Here is a 20,738-nt window from a genome sequence, read left to right as displayed (position 1 = left end):
AGTAGCACTGCATCCTATATTAGCTACTTGAAATGTTGGGAGGTATACAATATATGCAAATATTTAAAATATTTGTGTTTCCATATTTTTATATAGATTTAGAGAAATTAGCTGATGAAACAAAGTGCTTACATTCTTTAAAAAAAAAAGTTTGAGGAGCAAGAAGCAAGTTTCATATGGCTTCCAACTTTATTGTAGTTTGTGCAAAAGAACTCATAATTTACTTGAATAGAGTTAAAGCAAGAATGTAGCCTTCTGGTGGTGTGAACTGTACAGCAGAAAAGTATAAGAAAACTGATGTAGCTGTTAGAGTTTACTAATGTAATTATTCTTTGTAGTGTGGGACTCAGAACAGTTTAAATTAGGCTTTTGGAAAATTTTAATCAGAGCTTGCATTTAAATTGTAAGCTTCTTTGATCAAGAACTGGGTACACTGCTGAAAACACCAATAATTGTAATAAATAAGTACTGTATTTAGCAATTAAGTCTGTATTTCATGTCAGTGTATTGGTGGAATGCAGTTCTGTTACCTGCTTACCTGTCATGGTGTTCCGCCTTTTGTTTGCTTCTCTTCATATTGAAGCAGTAGTTCTTAAGGTTTTATTCCCATCTATTCTTTAACTGCATTTTAGGGTTATAATAAATCTGACAATTTAACAGGCCTTGTTTGGAAGATGACCTGCACTGATAAGAGATAAAATGCACGTTATCTTCTTTTACTTTGACTCTGGATGATTAACTGGATTCAGTGGTGCTGAGGTTCAGTACTTGAAGCTCTAAGCTATTTGCTGTAACTTGATGGCAGATGATGAAAATGTAAGGGTGGAGGAGGCACTAAAGACTTGTGTAATTGATTTGTGCTGGTTTTTTTGCTTCCTGTGTGCCTTTTCCATGAAACCCCTTCCCTCCCTCTTCCCCGTGTTTTATTTTTAGTTGTTTGTTGTTTTTTCACTTGAAAGATGAATGTGTTTAAAACACACTTTATGCTCTCTGCACGATCAGGTTAAAACTTTTTGTGTGTGTGTGCATTCTAACTTACAGTGGTTGCTGGTAGAGGATGTGAAGGAGGATGTGCTGTCACAATGAAAGCAGAAACTATTGTTTTGTTATTGATAACAAGAAAGAATGAATTGAAACCTCTTGCCAGCTCTGTCCTTTCACAACCTCCCAACATCTGGTAGAAACTAGATTGCTCTCAATGACTATAATTACTAGCACATACTACCCAAGAGTTTACTCATGTCATTTTCTGTTTTTGTGATTTACATTTAACAATCAGAGAAATCAGACTGAAATTAACAAGAATTTTTAATGCTCGTGCCCATGATGCTGAAACAGATTGGATGGGGAAATATATGCCCTGAATTTTAAAGATTGTTTTCTTTTATAGGATAAATATAAATTCCCATATATCAAGTTGAGATAAAATCCATTAGAAACACTGAAGGTAAAATACTTGATTACCCTTTTAGTGGGATATTGAATCCCAGATTTGGAGTACAGTAAAGCACTCCAAACTGCTCAAAGTTAAAAAGAGGGTACCTTGGTCTTGTGCTGTAGTTTATTCTGAAGAGGCACCTTAATGAATCTCTTGTAAAACAGGGTGCCTTTTCTAATTTACTACCATTGTTACTAAGCTTTTATTTCATTAATAAAAATGCCATCCCTTCCACCTCAGTAACAGCCAGCATTTCTGTTTTTAATCCCAACTCTCTCTTAAGTTTCCCAAGTCAGTTTGCCCTTCTCCTGTTCCCAGCTAAAGAGAATAAACTTGAACCTCTTCACCTTGACCTTCATAACTTGCTTGTGAAGTTCATTTTGCTAAGAACTATACAGGAGTTATAATTAAAATGAAATATAATACAAAGATCAGTGTAAATCAGAATGTGATAATGATTTTCTTAGAGTAAGTCTTGTCTGGAGATGGTTAGTTCAAACTGCGTAATTTAGAGAGAACATTATTTTTCTTAACAAATTCTACTTGTGAATGTCTTATTACATTTTAATCCATATGTTATAGTCCTCTGTTTTAGAGGAGCTCTATAGGAGGAGCCATTATATTAATTGCTTCTTAAAAAACAAACTGAACTGTTCAATTATTTTAAAGTAACTTTTACTTACAGCTGTCCCTCTAGAAATGCCTGAGAGCTGGGGAGGGGAGTGGGATGAAGTGAGCAGTTCTTAATTGGTGCTGCTTCTGCTGTCATGATAATGTGCTGTAACTGACTATGGGAGTTTTGTCTGAATAAAGACTGTAAGATTTGGTCTACAGCTTGTAATAGGTATTCTGCTCTCAGTTACTTTAGTTTGAGTTCCCATGTATCTAGAACAGATTTAGGGCTTGCAAGTTTGAATTCTGTGTTTTCTGATCTGGTATTTACTGGTACAGGCAATGGTGTTTTGAGAGAGATTAGGAAGAACATTTTAAAAACATATGTTTAAAATTTCTAGATTTCCCCCCCTCTAGGTTAGTGTCTAAAGAATTTATACTGAAAAGTGAATTTTAGTTGTAGTGTTTTTCAGTCGGGGACCAGAGCTTTCTATGTCTTCTGTGAAATGCCCAACACAACTTTGGATGCTATAAAAATTAATAACAATAAATAACCAGGAAGGAGGAGGTGGTATAAAGTATAAAGAATGTGGGCAAGAGATTTAATGTTTGGGGGCTGGTGGGGGGAGGAATGCTTGTAGATTGTGGATTTCCAGAGAAGCCTTTTTAAAAACTTTATGATTTTTTTTAAAAACAACCCTTCTCCACTTACACAAATTCATTCAAAGAGCAAGCTGATAATGCTGCTATGAAACAAATTTAGTGGTTTGTAAACCTATCCTGAGTAGGTGAAAGTAAAATACAAACTATTTGTTCAAAACTGATTACTATATTTAACTTGGGGGAGGAGGCAGAGGGTAGCTAGTTTCCTGGTAAATGATACCACATTTTCCTTGAATCGGTTTACAGGGAGATACAGTTGTAATTTATATGGTTCCTCCAAAGAACTGACTGCAAAGACTCCAGTGGAATTCCTCTAGAATTACATCACTGTTATTCTGAGAGCAGAATCTGACTTGGCAGTGTGTGCTGTCTCAAACTGAACTTTAGTCCCCCAGAAATAGTTCAAGTTTTCTTAGAAGTAAGCTCAATACCCTATGTGAGGTGATCCCCCTTGTACATATTCTTAGTTGCTTTTTCATGTTTTCTGAGATCCCACCTGTGTCCTTAACGTTTATTACTTTTCAGAATACCCACTAAAAGTCTGAAAATCATTCTGTGATCTTATGTTTTTGTGTAAAGGAATTTCTCTGAAGATAGCATTGAACTGATTTCTACTATTGGAGTTTGTACTTATAGCATTAAGTAGTCAGGGACTCCCCTAAGCTTTCAAAAGTTTTTGGACCCTTTGAGGCATCAGTTGAGTTTCATGCACAGACCAAATAATATCTGAAATGTTCAGCTTCCATGTGTTTTTTTTGTTTGTTTGTTTGGTTTTTTTTTTTTGTTTTTTTTGTTTTTTACCTTGATCAGCGAATAAGGTTTCTATTGGAATGGAGCCATCGAGGCTGGTTCAGGATCTCCGTCATACACGTTTTGAACTGATACTGCCTCAAATCATTTTTAGTTAGTGTCAAAGTTCTCTTAAGGGTCTATTAGGTACATTTCTCTTTTCTTGGCTCACTTTTAGCAACTGAGACTTCTTTGCAGGCTTCTCTTGCAGTGATTAAATGTGCTGCGAGTACAGCAGTACTTTGTGAATATGCTTGCAATACAGATGGATTATATTAGCCACCCCAGTATTGCAGTACACTTCAGTAGAGAGATGCTCCAGTAATTATTTTGGGGGAAATTCTATGGCCTTGTTATACAAGAGGTCAGACTAGATTATCACAATGGTCCCTTCTGGCTTTGGAATCTATTAATTTGACTTGGGAGACAGTGTGCACATTTGTACATATCTTCAGCTAGACTTATTGTGATTGACACTCTGAGTTATGCTATAATTTTATGAAAGGTGATAACCCTTTCCAGACCAACCAGCTTCTTCAAGTGCTTGTCTTGAGTATGTAAATACCAGAGATCATCATCTTTTGGCCCTCAGCGTCTGTTGGTCCATTCCTGTGCTCTAAGTGCCCTTGGATCCACCTCTCGAAGGCATAAAAGGGCAGAGCAGCACCAACTACTTCTCAGTCCTTCTTACCTCCAATAGCTGAAAGAGAACTTTAAACAGTGTCCTTTTACTCTGACATATTTGTATAGCTAGTTCTAAAAATTGAGTAGATAGCTTTTAGGATAGTTATATTAAAGTATATACAGTTATGTTAGTGTTGGTTATTAGGTTTCCTACTGAGTAACATTTTTTTGCCCTTTTTTCTTTTACCCTGTACCGGGTGTTCATGGATGAACAAACAAGTGAGGCAGCTATACCTCTTAATAATAGCCACTCAAAAAGTTTGTTGTTTAGGTGAAGGACACATCATAAGCAAATGCTCTATTTGTTGTTTGTTTTCAAAATGAATTCAAAAAGTGAGACACCCACTTGAAACATTTTCTCTTGGATAAATCTTTGAGACCTGCCCCAGATCCAGGTAAACAGGAGCAACAGTCCAGCAATCTTCTTCCAAGAGTGCACTGGTGAGCACTGGTTCTGCTTCCAGGTCCTGGGCTTCTGCCTCTTCAATGTACTCTGCAGCGGTTCAGCCTCCCAAGTCCTTGTCCGAGGGGAGTAAGACATCAGTGCTTTTTCAAAAATCATAAGTGCAGGTCACCATCTGAGGGACCTCTAAGAAAAAGAGGCAGAGATCACCTTATTCAACCTTGTCAAGGGATAGCACAAGGCCTGATTATGGTCCCTCTGCCAAATTCATCTGTACCAGCTAAAGAACAGCCCCTCACAGTTGTCCGCACTATTGGTGCAATGCTGCCTTCCGGGCTCTTGGCAATGACCATAGAGCTATCCATATGAATACTGGCTCCATCAATACAAATGTCATCTGCACAGTCTGTTCCGGCACCAAAGGCTACTTGTTTAATGTCAGTGGTACCAACTCTATTGGCAGCAAGAAATTTGATAGTGTCCATCCTTTCATCACCAGAGAGAATTCCAATGTCGGTATTGCGTGCATATAAGAAATGTCCCAAAAGAAATTACAGGGACTCCTGCTAGGTCTGCTCCAGCACTAGAGGGGAAATATTCCTTCCTTCTTCTCATGAGCCTCAAACCAGAGTAGAGAATGTTCTTCTAGTTATTCCCAAGTCTCCGGTATCTCTAAGAGGGAGTTTAGGGCATATGTGTATCAACTTAAGTATAGGGATATAGGAAGATCTGCCTAGTACCCCGTTGGCCTTCTACACAGTTTGCCTGTGGACCTCACTCCTGCTTTACTGGGCTCTTTGGGGCCCTCATCACCTTAGAAGGGCATTCTCTACCCACTCCAGGATCAGCCCACCCCATCTTATGGTGTGTAGAGGAGTTCAGCCTTATCAGCCACAGGTGTCCCATGCTCAGCCATCACAACTACAGGCCTCTCATGAAGAACAACATCATCCTATTGAACTAGCCGTACTGCCATTCCTTTATCATCACCTGATGAGTCTGCAGTCTCATCTACACCATCACATCCTGATTACTACAACATTTTTCAGGGTCTTCTTAGAAGAATGGATGAAACATTAGAGATTTCAGTGGAGGTTGTGTACATAAAAAACCAGAAGTTATTAGACACCTTGCACATTTTGTTACTGGAAAGACTGACAATGCCAGTTAACAAAGGCCTGTTAGAACTGGTGTGGCAGTTACAAGCCATCTTACCTCCAACATCAAGGAAAGCGGATAGGAAGAACCAAGTTCCCTCTTTGGGATTGAGTATTTTTATGATTACCCTCATACTTAGGTCACTTGTGGTCACTGCTGCCCAGAAGCACTTGAAACATAGCTGCAAGTCCATTCCAGATTAAATGAACCTAAACCTCTGGACATCTTTGGGAGGAAGAACTACTCCTTTGACAGCCCCCAGTTATGAATTACCAGCTACCAGGCACTCCTCTCCAAATACGACTTCCTTAGTTGGCATAAGGTATCAGACTTTGTTGACAGGCTGCTGCAGGAATCAAGAGAGGAATTATGATTTCTTATTGCTGAGGAGCAGTTAGTGGCATGAACCTCACTGCCAGCTGCAACAGATGCTCCGGACACAGCAGCAAGGTCAATGGCAACTGCTGTGACAATGGGGCAAGTATCATCATTGCAATCCCCAGGAGTTCCCCAGAAAGTGCAGAACACAACTGAAGTTCTTCTCTTCGAGGATTCTCATCTATTTAGCTGCAAAACAGACAATGTCTTGCACTCCGTGAAAGATTTTCAGGCCACGCTAAGATCACTGGGAGTATCAACCCAGAAAGAAACAGTCTAAGCATCAGACTTTTCCCAGACAGGCTCCAGCATTTTCCTATTACCATCCTTATCAAAGACTTGCTGAGCCACTCAGGAAAAAAACAATGCTTTCATTTAAAAAAAAAAAAAAGACCCTCAGCTTCTTCAGTTAACGCATCAGCATGGCAAATGCGTTCCTCGAGGTAGACGATGGTTCAATCAGGAACTGTTCAGAAGCAATCATAAAGGAACTATTCTGTTTCCCCACCATGTTTGGAGACTGTTTTATTTTGAGGAAACCTGGAACAATATAACCTTGGAAATCATAGATACTGGATATTCTATCCAGTTCCAGATGCTCCCTAAACCTCATCCACTTTGCCCATCCCTCTTCAGGGGACCCCCATTATGAGAGGCTGTTACAACAAGAACTTTGAGTATATGTTCAATAGGCAGCAGGTTTAAAACAAACAAAAGGAAGTATTTTTTCACACAACACACAGTCAACCTGTGGAACTCCTTGCCAGAGGATGTAGTGAAGGCCAAGACTATAACTGGATTAAAAAAAAAACCTAAATAAATTCCTGGAGGATAGGTCCATCAATGGCTATTAGCCAGGATGGGCAGGGGTGGCGTCCTTAGCCTCTGTTTGCCAGAAGTTGGGAATGGGTGACAGGGGATGGATCACTTGATGATTACCTGTTCTGTTCATTCTCTCTGGGGCATCTGACATTGGCCACTGTCGGAAGACAAGATACTGGGCTAGATGGACCTTTGGTCTCACCCAGTGTGGCCGTTCTTACTGCTTGTTGTTCATTTTTGTATTAATATGGATTGAATCAGATCTGGGGTTCATACTCTTGTGCTGAACAGTTAGCCTTTAATTTCCTAATTGAAGGAGTCTGTATTCTTTTTTTTTAAGACTAGTTCATTGTGGATTATTTTAGCCTTGAAAACAACATTCCAGTTGATTTTGGGACTTGCTCTATACGTACACGAGAGGAAGGTGATTCTTATAATCTGAGGATCTTTCTCTCCAAACTAGCTCATATGGAAAGAAGTTCTTATGATTCTTTATTAAGATTTTCTAATTAGGAATATAAGCAGACTTTGGGGGCCACTTTGTTAGTGTCTATGCTCCAGCTCCTCAGCCTGCTACTTATGCAAAGGGATGCACATCCTTTTCTTGTCATCTCGGGGATAATATGGTCATGCTGCTATTTGCTACCTGGTCTGTTTTCCACAACTCTCCCACCTCTTGTTGGGTGGAGGGAGCTTCAGGAAGTCTCCACAGTTTTCTAATTTACATTAAACCACTTCAGGCATTGCTTGTTCATTTGAATTAGAGAATTTATGGAAACTTCCCTTGAGCGTTTTGGTCTCCAAAACTATAAACTAGCCTCTTTAGAAATGAGAAAATAACCTATCTGTATTTTGACTTCTCTGAAGATCTTGATTGACTGGATTCCCTTATGCCAAAAGTTTTTCAAAACCGCCTTTTTGGTCATTCTGTTACATAATATAAAAATATACCAATTCTGGCTAAATTATGCTTGAAGTTTGATTCTTGCTTGTCAAGGAACAGAATAATTGAACAGTCCAGCAGGCATTGAGGCACTGGCAGGTTTGTGCATAGGAAACAATGGATGGTACAGGGCTGTAATGGTGTGGCTACTTGCCCCTTGTAAACACCTCCTGCTGGCCAGGTTCTTGCCTCCACTCTCTACTTTGCAGTAGGTCTTCAGCGACTCAGCCCTCCAGCTGAGTCACACACGGTCTGTATGTGAAACAAACAAAACAGACAGTAACCCAATCCAACAAACGGTTGGCCCTTCCTTAAGGCCCTCAGGCCCATCTCTGGGCCTGATTAATGTAACCACGTCAGGTACTGCCCCTTTCTCGGGCTCCAAACGAAACTTGTTGCTTCCTCAACCTTTGGCCACTCTGCCTGTGGCTGGTGGGGGGACATGGGCCCATCCACTACTCTGGGTCTCAACCCAGGGACCTATGACTAACAGCCACATGCTGCTTCCTTCATTAACGGCTATTGCTGCATTCCCTGGGCTGCTTCCTACTCTGTCCCATCAGCTTCTTAGGTCCTTGGCATGTTCCCTGTTTAAGCAGGGTCTCTCCTCTTCTTACCTAGAGAGTCTGTTAACAGTCTTTGCCATGGGTGGTGTGTATTGTAGGCTGTGGGAGGCTACGCCTCCCCAAACCACCTGGTGTGGCCTTGCCCACAATCTGCTCAGAAGGCTCCCTCTGGCTTGCCCTTCCTCTTTGGCCCCAGCGCAGGCAGGCTGGCTATTTCTAGGGAAGCATGTTGGGGCTTGGGCTAGGGTGGCCGTGGCCAGGATTTGGGGTGGCTGGGGCTGCTTGGGGAGGGGGTGGGCTGGGGGCGCTGCCTGCCCTGTGTTCGGGGGGGGGCTGGGGGCGCTCGGGGACATGCACCGCCCACCTGACGCTTGGCGGTTCGGGGAGCCACGTACCACCCACCCGGCGCTCGGGGAGGGGCGGCTCTGTGCTTCAGCAGGGGAGGGATGGGGCTGGCCAGAGGCCAGCCTCCCCGAGCTGGCAGGTCACCCACCGCCCATGGTCCTTGCCCTGTTCTCTCAGGGTTCTTTCTCCCAGGCCACAGTGCCTGGAGAACTTCACAGTCCTATCCCAGGGTTTCTCCCCAATCTCTTTACCTATGGAATCTCCCAGCCTTTCACTCCTTCTGGTCCCAGCCAGCGACTGCTCTGTCCAGCTGCTGCACTTTCTTCAGACACCCAGGAATACCATTTTTCCTCCTCTGGCTCCAGCCAGCAATTGAGCTTTCCAGGTCCTGCAACTCCTTTCATATGAGCCTGCTAGGCTCTGATTGGCTGCCTCCCCTGCAGCTTGGAGGACCCAGCTCTACTGGCCTTTTTTGCGGGGCATGGTATGGCAGGGACTGCAGGGCCTTCCGGAGGGCCTCAACGGACCTGGTACACCCTATCACAAGGGCCAAAATTTTTAAGTGCTAGCAAAGGGAATCCTGACCTATCTTGTCCTAGAATCTGATCAAATGATGTCTCCAGTGATGTGGAATTACAAGTTGTCAATTAGCCTTTTCTATCAATATTTGACAGTAACATGATTAAAAGTTCTGCAGCTGCAAACCCGATATTTTAATTTTTGTAAGGAAAGATAATTTTAGATCTGGGTCATGACAGTCCTATAGCTGTTTAAGAAAAATAAACACAGGTGATCATTTTTATTTCTTCCTAAATTTGGAAAGTTGACCAGATTTCTTGCACCATTTTTATTGTATTTGTTAAGGAAGGGCTCCACTATCAAAAGAAGACTAAAATCCAAAAAACTAAAGTGTACTGCATATCCTACTAATACTTCTACACAAGATGTGGGCAAAAACTTATTCAGGTGGTTGGCAAAACTTGAATATTACTAATGCCAGATTTAGTATAGCATCTCAAAAGGCCCCAAAGCTTTGTTTTGTGGATGAAAATGTTACTGGGGGTTTCTTTAGTGTCTGTAACTTAGTAGTGCTTGTTGTTCTATCATCATGCGTACCAACTGGTACATTAACTGTGGTGGGAATTTTGAATTGTTTGATATAGTGCTTTGTGGATTTCTGAGATATTTATACAGTGGCATCCTATTAAATTTGGAACCAATAGGTAACAAAGAAATTTCGGAACTGACAATTCTCGTCTCAAAAAAGGTTTTCTAGTAGGAAATTGAGCCCAGCAGTATGAGGTTGCAAAGAGAAGCATCCTTTTCTCACAAAGTAGACTGCCACAAGAACTCTAGTCTTAAGACTGTGCAAAGCTGCTTTAGAGGAGGCTTAGTCTTTTGCTACTTCAGTCCCAAGGAATAGGGGTGAAAGTCATCCTCATGCAGAGAGCCCTTATGAAGTTTATACACCACTTAAACCTCTCTACTGCCCTTTTCTGAGGCGAGCTGTCTTCCGGCACCGGGCCTCTGAACCTAGTCTGCCCCATCACAGGGGGTCTGTCCAAGGGGCTGGTACCCCCTGCGCAGCTGGAGCTCCGAGCCCTGGCACCCACGGCGGGGGTGGAACCTGAAGCCCCGTGGGGCGTGCACCCCCTGAAACTGGTTGGTGGTTCCCCAGGGAGTCATGGATGTCTAGTTGAGAACTGCTGTTCTAGAGGATGCTGGTGGTTAGTTACTATGGATGCAGATTGAATGTGGATCTAAATTTTTGTATCCACTCATGGCTCTGCTGATTCTTCACTGGGGCTTCTAGGCATTACTGTGATACAAATATTACCAGTGTGTGTGTTGCTCTAATGCATTATGATTTTACAGGTTATTTACCCTCTGAAGTAGATTTAATAACTCTACATCCAAAATTAGACGTGTGTTCATTGGTTATAGCAATTGTTACTGACATACTCATTCCATGATACTGCATTTAGACTTGTGTAACTTGATATTTTAACTTTTTAATTAAAGCTTTTTAGGTCAGTTATGTTTCATTTAACTATAGACAAGAAGAAAAGATGTCCATCTACTCTAACCCTTTCCCCCTTCTTTTTTAGTTGCTGATATGTGTTCAAGATGAGTGGGATGGGAGAAAATTCCTCTGACCCATCCAGGGCAGAGTCAAGAAAGCGCAAGGAATGCCCTGATCAGCTTGGACCCAGGTTAGTTCACTTGTGTTTTGAAGAAGTGGTTCATTAATATTTTGAAGAAGTAGATGATTACATAAAAACTAAATATTCTTCTCTTTCAAGTATTGTCTGCGTGGCTCCTACTCTAGGTGTGCATGCACCTCATGTGCACAAGGTTGAAATCTCTGAACACCAGTTTCTGTCAGGGCACACCTGCACCCTGTGTGCCTCTCTAAGCTTCCCTTGTGAGTGCATAAAGGGCAAAATGGCCACAGTTGTCCCTCAGTTCCCTCTCCCATTCATAGCAGCGAGACAGAATCAGGCTATGTCTGCCAGTTGCCCCTTAGCGCAGTTTCTTGTTTTCTTTTTAGTTTCTTTTTTTGTTTGTTTTGTTTAGGAAGTTTTAACAGGCTTACAAATCCTTGCTGTGACAAAACAAGAATCATTACAACAGTGAGCTTTTGTTTAGGGAAATGTCATACAGTAATATAATCATACCATATACAAGAGTGAGCATCTTTATACTACCCACAACAAGTTGTTTCTGGTGATTTTATTAAATTGGGTTTATTAAAGTTACTGAGACCAAGCATGTCTAGCAAATATTAATATTAAAAAAATTGGACAAGTTTGCTGGGTTTTTTTACAGGTGAAATATACTTTGTCTTGAATATTGAATAAAAAGTAACCAAATTTGTCTGTTTTGCTGGGTGCGTAATTTGGGCATTAATTTTTCCATAACATTCCTTATTATTCAGAACCATTCTTTTAGAGTTGGATTATTTTTATTTTTCTGGTAGCGTAGCAGGTTCCAGAAGATCATAGAATCATAGAATATCAGGGTTGGAAGGGACCTCAGGAGGTCATCTAGTCCAACCCTCTGCTCAAAGCAGGACCAATTCCCAACTAAATCATCCCAGCCAGGGCTTTGTCAAGCCTGACCTTAAAAACCTCTAAGGAAGGAGATTCCACCACCTCCCTAGGTAACCCATTCCAGTGCTTCACTACCCTCCTAGTGAAAAAGTTTTTCCTAATATCCAACCTAAACCTCCCCCACTGCAACTTAAGACCATTATTCCTAGTTCTGTCATCAGGTACCACGGAGAACAGTCTAGATCCATCCTCTTTGGAACCCCCTTTCAGGTAGTTGAAAGCAGCTATCAAATCCCCCCTCATTCTTCTCTTCTGCAGACTAAACAATCCCAGTTCCCTCAGCCTCTCCTCATAAGTCATGTGCTCCAGCCACCTAATCATTTTTGTTGCCCTCCGTTGGACTCTTTCCAATTTTTCCACATCCTTCTTGTAGTGTGGGACCCAAAACTGGACACAGTACTCCAGATGAGGCCTCACCAATGTCGAATAGAGGGGAATGATCACGTCCCTTGATCTGCTGGCAATGCCCCTACTTATACAGCCCAAAATGCTGTTAGCCTTCTTGGCAACAAGGGCACACTGTTGACTCATATCCAGCTTCTCGTCCACTGTAATCCCTAGGTCCTTTTCTGCAGAACTGCAGATGAAAGACTAATTCTTCATTTCTCTTTGTGTGACCATGTCTGTCTGCTAGGAAGCCCCAGGAGGATTACTAAAGAATCATTTGGTAATAAATATCCAACAATTGTTGATATTTGTTTATAGATAGCATCAATGTCTAAAGAAAATCATTACTTTGGGAAAGCATGTCCACCATTAATGCATACAGACTTCTTTTTCACCACCACATCGCCAACATTTGTCCCCATTCAATCTCTGTGGGTTTTTTTTTTTATTTGACTGGTATGAGGAACCATTGAAGCAGTATTTTAAAGAAATATTCTTTGATCATGCTACAGACTGAGGTTGCTGGTCCTCTCTTCCAGATCAAATCCTATTCCTCTGGTGTAATTTATCTATCCAGTTCCTTTTCCCAGTGTATCATTTATAGATATTTTTTGCTAAGAAAGTGATCTGCAAAGATTGTTACAAATTAGTTATATTTTCCCCCCAATTGACCATCGCTTCTACTAACGTAAGATTTTTGTATAAAACAACGTATTCCCTAACTTGAAAGTACTGGTACAAAGGGAGAATGGGCCATTCATTTCAAGTTAGTTTTGATCGCTAAGTAGGTTCGAAAAGTTTCTTTACTGAATAGTCATTCCATGGTTCTCCTAATCTTTAAAATTTTGTGGTTCATAATTTGGGTTAAGATCTGGATTATTTGCAATGGTTGTCATTGGTGCGGGAGAAAAGTTTATCTTATCTCTAATTCTATCCCTCACCCATGGAGTAGCCTTTGCTAAAGGATGTGTATAAATTTCCAGAGAGCATGATTTTTTAGAATTAATCCATGGTAGTCTAGCAATAGTTACACCAGCACAATGATCTTATTCAATAAAGACCCAGTGTTTGGCTGAATTAGAGAACCCCAATCCATTACTGCTTTGAGCTGGCTGACTTGTTAGTACCATAGAATATTTGGAACAGCTAGTCCATCCTGTTTAATTGGTCTGTACAAAATAGCTGCATGCAGTTGGTCTTTTCTGATTTCATATAAATTCTAACAACATCCTCTGTATTCCTACTAAGATGTTATCTGGGATGATTACATAAAGATTTTGAAACAAGAAAGATATCCTGGATTAAATGTTCATTTTGACTAAAGGCTATTCTTCCAAACCAAGAAAGTATATACTTCCCCTTACACACTCCAGGTTTTTTTCATTTGCTGAAGTAGTGGTTTGACATTTAAATCATAGAGCTCTTCTACACTGTTTGAGATTTGAATTCTCAGGGTTCTTGTAGAATTTGTTGACCATTTTTACCCAAATGTTTTCTAGAGGAATGACTTCTGAGGATCTGGCAAATTTTATAGCTAGCATTTCAGATTTGGCATAACGTACTTTAAATGCTTTCCCAAAGTCATGGATTTTCCTTAGACACTAATTTTAGGGAAACTTTTGGGTTAGATAAAAATAATATATCAGCATATATAAAGCTATTTTTTGATGTGTTCCTTCAAGTTTTATTCCTGTGATAAATTCATTATTCCTTATCTTCTGTGAAAAAGGCTATGTGGCCAATGAAAAAAGTAAAGAAGACAATGGACATCTTTTCCTACTCCCTTTGTGTAATTCAAACAGGGCAGATTTAATCCCGTTAAGTTGCACCACTGCTTTTGGACTGATATAAAGAACATTTATCCATTTAAGGAACTAAGGGACCAGTGTTCATCTGGGACAGGACTTGAAACAAAAAGCTCTACTCTAGTCTATCAGAAGCTTTCTCTGGATCAAGTGATAACAAAAGAAATGGATCTTTTTGATCTGGCATTATGGATGATTCCAAGTACTCTCCGAATATTGTCTAACATTTGTCTATCCTGAACGAATACAGTTTGATTTGGGTTTATATTATGGTTGTCAATTAATCGCAGTTAACTCATGCGATTAACTCAAAAAAATTAATTGTGATTAAAAAAATTAATAGCATTGTTAAACAATAGAACATCAATTAAAATTTATTAAATATTTTGGATGTTTTTCTACATTTTCAAATATTGATTTCTAGTACAACACAGAATACAAAGTACAGTGCTCACTTTATATTATTATTTTTGATTACAAATATTTGCACTATAAAAATGATAAAAGAAATAGTATTTTTCAATTCGCCTCATACAAGTACTGTAGTGCACTCTCTTTATCGTGAAAGTATAACTTACAAATGTAGATTTTTTTTATTATTATATAACTGCACTCAAAAACAAAACAATGTAAAACTTTAGAGCCAAAAGTCCACTCAGTCCTACTTCTTATTCAGGCAATTGCAAAGACAAACAAGTTTGTTAATATTTATGGGCGATATTGCTGCCTGCTTCTTATTTACAACATCACCTGAAAGTGAGAACAGGCATTCCTTGGCACTTTTGTAGCTGGCGTTGCAAGATATTTATGTGCCAGATATACTAAACATTCGTATGCCCCTTCATGTTTCGGCCACCATTCCAGAGGACATGCTTCCATGCTGATGATGCTTGTTAAAAAAAAAAAAAAGGCGTAAATTAAATTTGTGACACAATTCTCCTCCGAGGAGTTCAATGTCTCCTGCTCTGTTTTACCCGCATTCTGCCATATATTTCATGTTATAGTCGTCTCGGATGATGACCCAGCACATGTTCGTTTTAAGAACACTTTCACACCAGATTTGACAAAATGCAAAGAAGGTACCAATGTGAGATTTCTAAAGATAGCTACAGCACTCGCCCAAGGTTTAAAAATCTGAAGTGCCGTCCAAAATCTGAGAGGGAGGGAGTGTGGAGCATGCTTTCAGAAGTCTTAAAAGAGCAACACTCCGATGCGGAAACTACAGAACCCGAACCATCAAAAAAGAGAGTCAACCTTCTGCTGGTGGCATTTGATTCAGATGATAAAAATGGACATGCGTCTGTCCACTTTGCTTTGGATCATTATCGCGCAGAACCCGTGATCAGCATGGACCCATGTCCTCTGGAATGGTGGTTGAAGCATAAAGGGACATATGAATCTTTAGCGCATCTGGCACCTAAATATCTTGCAACGCCAGCTACAACAGTGCCATGCGAACGCTTGTTCTCACTTTCAGGTGATATTGCTGCCCGCTTCTTGTTTACATTATTCCTGCAAATTGTAACCAAACTTATTTGTCTGAGCGTTTGGTTGAAGTAGGACTGAGTGGACTTGTAGGCTCTAAAGTTTTACATTGTTTTATTTTTGAATGCAGTTTTTTATACATAATTCTACATTTGTAAGTTCAGCTTTCATGATAAAGAGATTGCACTACAGTACTTGTAGTAACTCCTCACTTAAAGTCGTCCTGGTTAACGTTTCGTTGTTACGTTGCTGATCAATTAGAGAACATGCTCGTTTAAAGTTGTGCAATGCTCCCTTATAATGTCATTTGGCAGCCGCCTGCTTTGTCCACTGCTTGCGGGAAGAGCAGCCCGTTGCAGCTAGCTGGTGGGGACTTGGCACCAGGGTGGACCAGCAGCCCCCCATCAGCTCCCCGTTCCCCTAAGTTCCCTGTGCGGCAGCCGCCCAGCAGACTATCAGTTGCCGGCTGCCTGCCCCCTATTGCCATGTGCTGCACCTGCCCTCTGTCTTGGAGCTGCTCCCCGGAGCCTCCTGCTTGCTGTGCGGGGGGGGGGGGGGCGGCAAAGAGAGGAACTAATGTCAGGGTGTCTCCCTCCCCCCCTGCTCCTGTTTACTCCATCTTCCATAGAGCAGGGGGACACACGACAGGGCTCAGGACAGAGGGAGCTTCCTGGCAGCAGCTGCTATCTCAGCTCGCTGACCAACTTAAAAAGGCAGTGTGCTTAGAGTGGGGTCAGCGTACTTAAAGGAGCAATGCGCATCTCTCTCACACACACACACACACACACACACACACACACGGCGTGTGTCTCTGTGTCTTTCTGCCATGCTGTCTCCCCTCCCTCCATTCATGCTGCCTTGTAGAGTGTGAGGCTACATTAACAACGAGTTAACCCTTGAGGGCTCAGCCAATTGCTAGTTCATCATTTAGCAGTAAGGCATTCCCCGGGAAATATCCCACCCTCTGACTTCACAATCATCATCGCTGTGTACCAATAATAAATTGTTTGTTTAAAACTTATAGTGTGTGTGTGTGTCTGTCTGTCTGTCTGTCTATCTATCTATCTATCTATAGTCTTTTTGTCTGGTGAAAAAAATTTCCCTGGAACCTAAACCATCCCACCCCCCATTTACATTAATTCTTAGGGGAAATTGGATTTGCTTAACATCGTTTTGCTTAAAATCGCATTTTTCAGGAACATAACTACAACGTTAAGTGAGGAGTTACTGTATTAGGTGAATTGAAAAATACTATTTTCTTTTGTTTTTTACAGTGCAAATATTTGTAATAAAAAATAAATATTAAGTGAGCACTGTACACTTCGTATTCTGTGATGTAATTGAAATTAATATATTTGAAAATGTAGAAAACATCCAAAAATATTTAAATAAATGGTATTCTATTGTTTAATAGCGTGATTAATCATGATTAATTTTTTTAATCGCTTGACAGCCTTAGTATATAAAAACTGAGAGTATGGACTGCTGTTGGCTCACTAGTAGTTTTGCTAAGTTGTTTATGTCATGAACTTATAAGAGCTGCATAAGGTATGGTCTTTTTCAACTTTAGGGAGAACAACAGCAGTAGTTTCTTTTCATAGGTTTGTGGAAGTTTCTTCCCTAACAGAATGGCATTGAAGGTACCCCACAAGTAACCCACTAATAACTTATTAAATACCTTGTAAACTTCACCTGGAAAGGCATCAGTCTGGAATTTTACCACTTTTTATACTTTCTATTGCCTCTAAGATTTCCTATTCTGTTATTCCTTTATCTGTAGCACATTTTCTATAAATTTAACCAATTAGGGTTAATTTTCCTATAAATCTCCCCAAAGCATTCTTAATTTTTTTCCCCTTAAATGTATTCCTTGCCCCAAAAAAAGCCCCAAGTAAACACACTCCCTCTTTTCCCCCTTGGTGTGCTGTGCCACAATCACTTCAATAGTGGACTCAAAGCCTTCGGGCTTCGAACCTGCCCATCTTGTGACAGTCTCACCCACTCTTGTAGATTGTTACAATCATGGTTAATTTTGACCCAGTGAAAACTGTGTGCCTGACCAGTGCTCTGTCCACCAATCCTTCTCAAGAACAAGAAAATCCAGTGACATTCTGCTGAAATTATGTATACCAGACCAGTCTATGAGAGACAGTTTTGACCTAGAATAATAGGCATCAGTCTCTTAAGATGGGACCTTCTGCTTCCAAGTTTCAATCTCTCTGTGTCCCTATCAGCCAGGATCCAACTCCCAAGACTGGTATAGTAAGACGTCTGACTGGCACCATTGACAAGTCAAAAGACATGGCTGCCAAAGACCACCTCAGCATCTGTGGCTAGTTCCAGGCACTAAAGACTGGTACTGCAGTGAGGCAAGATAGATCACAGGAGTGGACCAAACATGGTTCCTGGCAACTGTCATCTTCTCCAAAGAAAGGGAAAGTCTAAGAAGAGCTATTTGCCTTCACTCTGTTCCTGAGAACTGAGCACAAAGCCCTTTCATGCTACAGAAGCAAGCAATATTGGTTCAATGTTTGGCTCACCACCAAAAGGCCCTAGGGCTACTTTGATCCCTACTCAATCTGGTACTGATTCCGCAACACTTAAAATGTCAACTCTGCACCCAGTAGCACTTCTGGACTGTCCACACATATCTCAGAACCGGAGACAAATTCTATATCCAGACCCAAAATCTCACTGCACCTAGGAGCCTACATGTTGGCTGGTAAGTGCTAATGGCAGACAATGTTCACTACAGATACGAGAAATTCTGTTGCAAAGCATGAAACCCTCCACAAGTAGAATATACTGTGGAAAATAGTCATCCGTTAGGAAGCCCCCCTCTGTCTTAGGATCTCAACATCATCCTCACTGGTCCTATGAGGAGTCCCTTTGAACCCCTTTCTGAATGTTCTTTTTACCTTCTTACTCTCAGAACTGCCTTTTTTGGTGGTTGTTACATCAGCCACCTGGGACAGTGAACTCCAAGCCCTCATGGCTGGATCCTCCTCCTTCTACCCCGTTTCACTGAGACAAGGTGATGTTGAGACCTCATCCTAAAGTTATTCCAAGAGTTGTTTCAGATTTCTTTTTAAACCAGTTAATTAATCTTCCAGTGTTCTTTCCAAAACCCCAGTCTTTCCTAGCGAAACGTAGATGTTTGTTTGTAGGACAAAATCCTTTAGACTTTCCCTCAGTCTTTTTTGTTGTTTGAAATAGTGCTGCTAAAGGGCAAGTCATCTTCTTCTCTCAGAGAATTTCTAAATGGATTACCCAGTTTACTTCAATCTGCTACCACATGTCCGGCATAGCCCTGCCACCAAACATTAAGGCACATTCAACTAAAGCTCAAGCTACCTCTCATGCATGTTTCAGAAATATTTCCATATTTGAGATCTGCAAGGCAGCTACTTGGAGTAGTCCCCTCTAAGTTAAGCACTGCACCTTTGACTTGGCTGAAAGATCAGATATCAGCTTTGGGAAGGCAGCGTTACAATCATTTAGTTAGTGGCAGCTAGGAGGTCCCACCTTTCTGGTGTGGGGTACTTCCAGTCACCTACAGTGGCATCCACATGGACAAATATATGAAAAGGAGAGAACAGTTACGTACCTTGCAGTAACTGTGTTCTTCAAGATGTTTGTGAGGATCCCATGACCCACCCTTTATCTCTGCTATTTCAGAGACTCATTTGCTGAGATTCTGTATTGGTGAAGGAACTGAGGGACTGTTGTGGCCGCTGTGCCCTTTATATCCGTTGGCTGAGGAGCCTGGGGGCATGCAGGGCATAGGTGCCGCCAGGGCTGATGAGAGGAGCGGAAAGGCAGGGATAATTTTATTGAGGCCCTGAGCTCAGAGAATCCCCCCAAACATTTGTGGAAGTAAAGTGAAATGGGGACAGGGGGCCCAAATTTTCCTCAATGGGCTTGGGTGCAGCTCCCACAGATGCTGCTGTTCAAAGATGCCAATCTCATGCATGCACATCTAGAGTGGGATCCACATGGACAAAAGAACCACAGTTACTGCAAGATAATCAATCTTTTTATATTTTTTCTTATAAGTAATAAATAAAGTCCACACACTTTTCACACTCGTTAGGCAATGGCCAACTAAATTCTCATTCCAGCAGGGAGTCACTACACAACTACTCCATTCAGACAAATCTAAGCTGTTAACCCTTGTTATAAATTGAATATATTTTTTGAGACCCTACTCATGCAAAGGAGGTACAGTTCATGTTGCCATCTGGATAAAGCCTGGGTAGCTTGAGTAAATAGCTTTCTCTGGCACTCAGTATGAAGGGTAATTCTTCAATCATCTCAAACTACAGTGTAGGATTTGCCCGTTTGTCTTTTATGAAATTTTAGAGACTTCTAACATAAAATAATAATAAAAAATTACCTCAATTACTTTATTAAAACTGAAAGAATTTAAAAACCCTAACTTAGTATTCAGCATTTATGCTAGTGGTTAATCTTTGCATTTCACATGGGTTGGACAATGGAAATAGGTTGGTTGGTTTAACTTTTGTTTTTGGGCACTTTCACTTTCTCAAGTACTAACAAAATGTTGTTTTGCTTGAATTCTTAACATGGCAGGAAAGTGCATTTGTATTTTGCTTAAACTTTTTTTGCATATTTTTTTTTTTAATTTTGAACCCCATCTCCAAAAGCTGACTGCTGGGGAACAAACAAGTGGATGGTGTCCTTTTTAAAATGTTCATTTTTGAGCTAATTAATTTGTTCTAACATAGACGGTGCTACTGAAGAAACAGTAGGTCGATGAGGTTTTTTTTGTTTTATTTCTTTGATGTTCAATATTCTTCAAAATCCTAATCTCAATTTTGAACTGTCAGAAGGTGAATAAACTGTTGTTAAAAATAACACATTTTAAACTCCTCTTTCAGCCCTAAAAGAAGCACTGAGAAACGTAATCGTGAGCAGGAGAATAAATACATAGAAGAACTTGCAGAGCTGATTTTTGCAAATTTTAATGATATTGACAACTTTAACTTTAAACCTGACAAATGTGCAATCTTGAAAGAAACTGTGAAGCAAATTCGTCAGATAAAAGAACAAGGTAAGAAGACTAGTTAATTGAATATTTAATTGCTTTGTTTATTTTGGGGTTTTTGGCAAGCCTGGTATTCACT

At 40.7% G+C, this 20,738-nt stretch overlaps 1 protein-coding gene across 15 annotated transcripts in view; it reads left to right on the top strand.

Annotated features, from left to right (window-relative positions):
• Positions 1-20,738, top strand: part of NCOA2 (nuclear receptor coactivator 2) — a 254,946-nt gene that overhangs the window by 129,037 nt on the left and 105,171 nt on the right. For all 15 annotated transcript variants that reach the window (XM_065582109.1, XM_065582105.1, XM_065582108.1 and 12 more), the window contains 2 exons: positions 10,910-11,014; positions 20,493-20,665. In XM_065582109.1, coding sequence (XP_065438181.1) covers positions 10,929-11,014; positions 20,493-20,665 — 259 coding nt within the window. In that variant the 5' untranslated portion in view covers positions 10,910-10,928. The remainder of the gene's footprint in view (positions 1-10,909; positions 11,015-20,492; positions 20,666-20,738) is intronic.

This window comes from Chrysemys picta, chromosome 2, assembly GCF_011386835.1.
Source record: "Chrysemys picta bellii isolate R12L10 chromosome 2, ASM1138683v2, whole genome shotgun sequence".
In the NCBI taxonomy this organism is placed as follows: Eukaryota; Metazoa; Chordata; order Testudines; family Emydidae; genus Chrysemys; species Chrysemys picta.
Note: the sequence above shows the minus strand (reverse complement) of the source record. Positions and strands in the feature narration are given on the sequence as shown.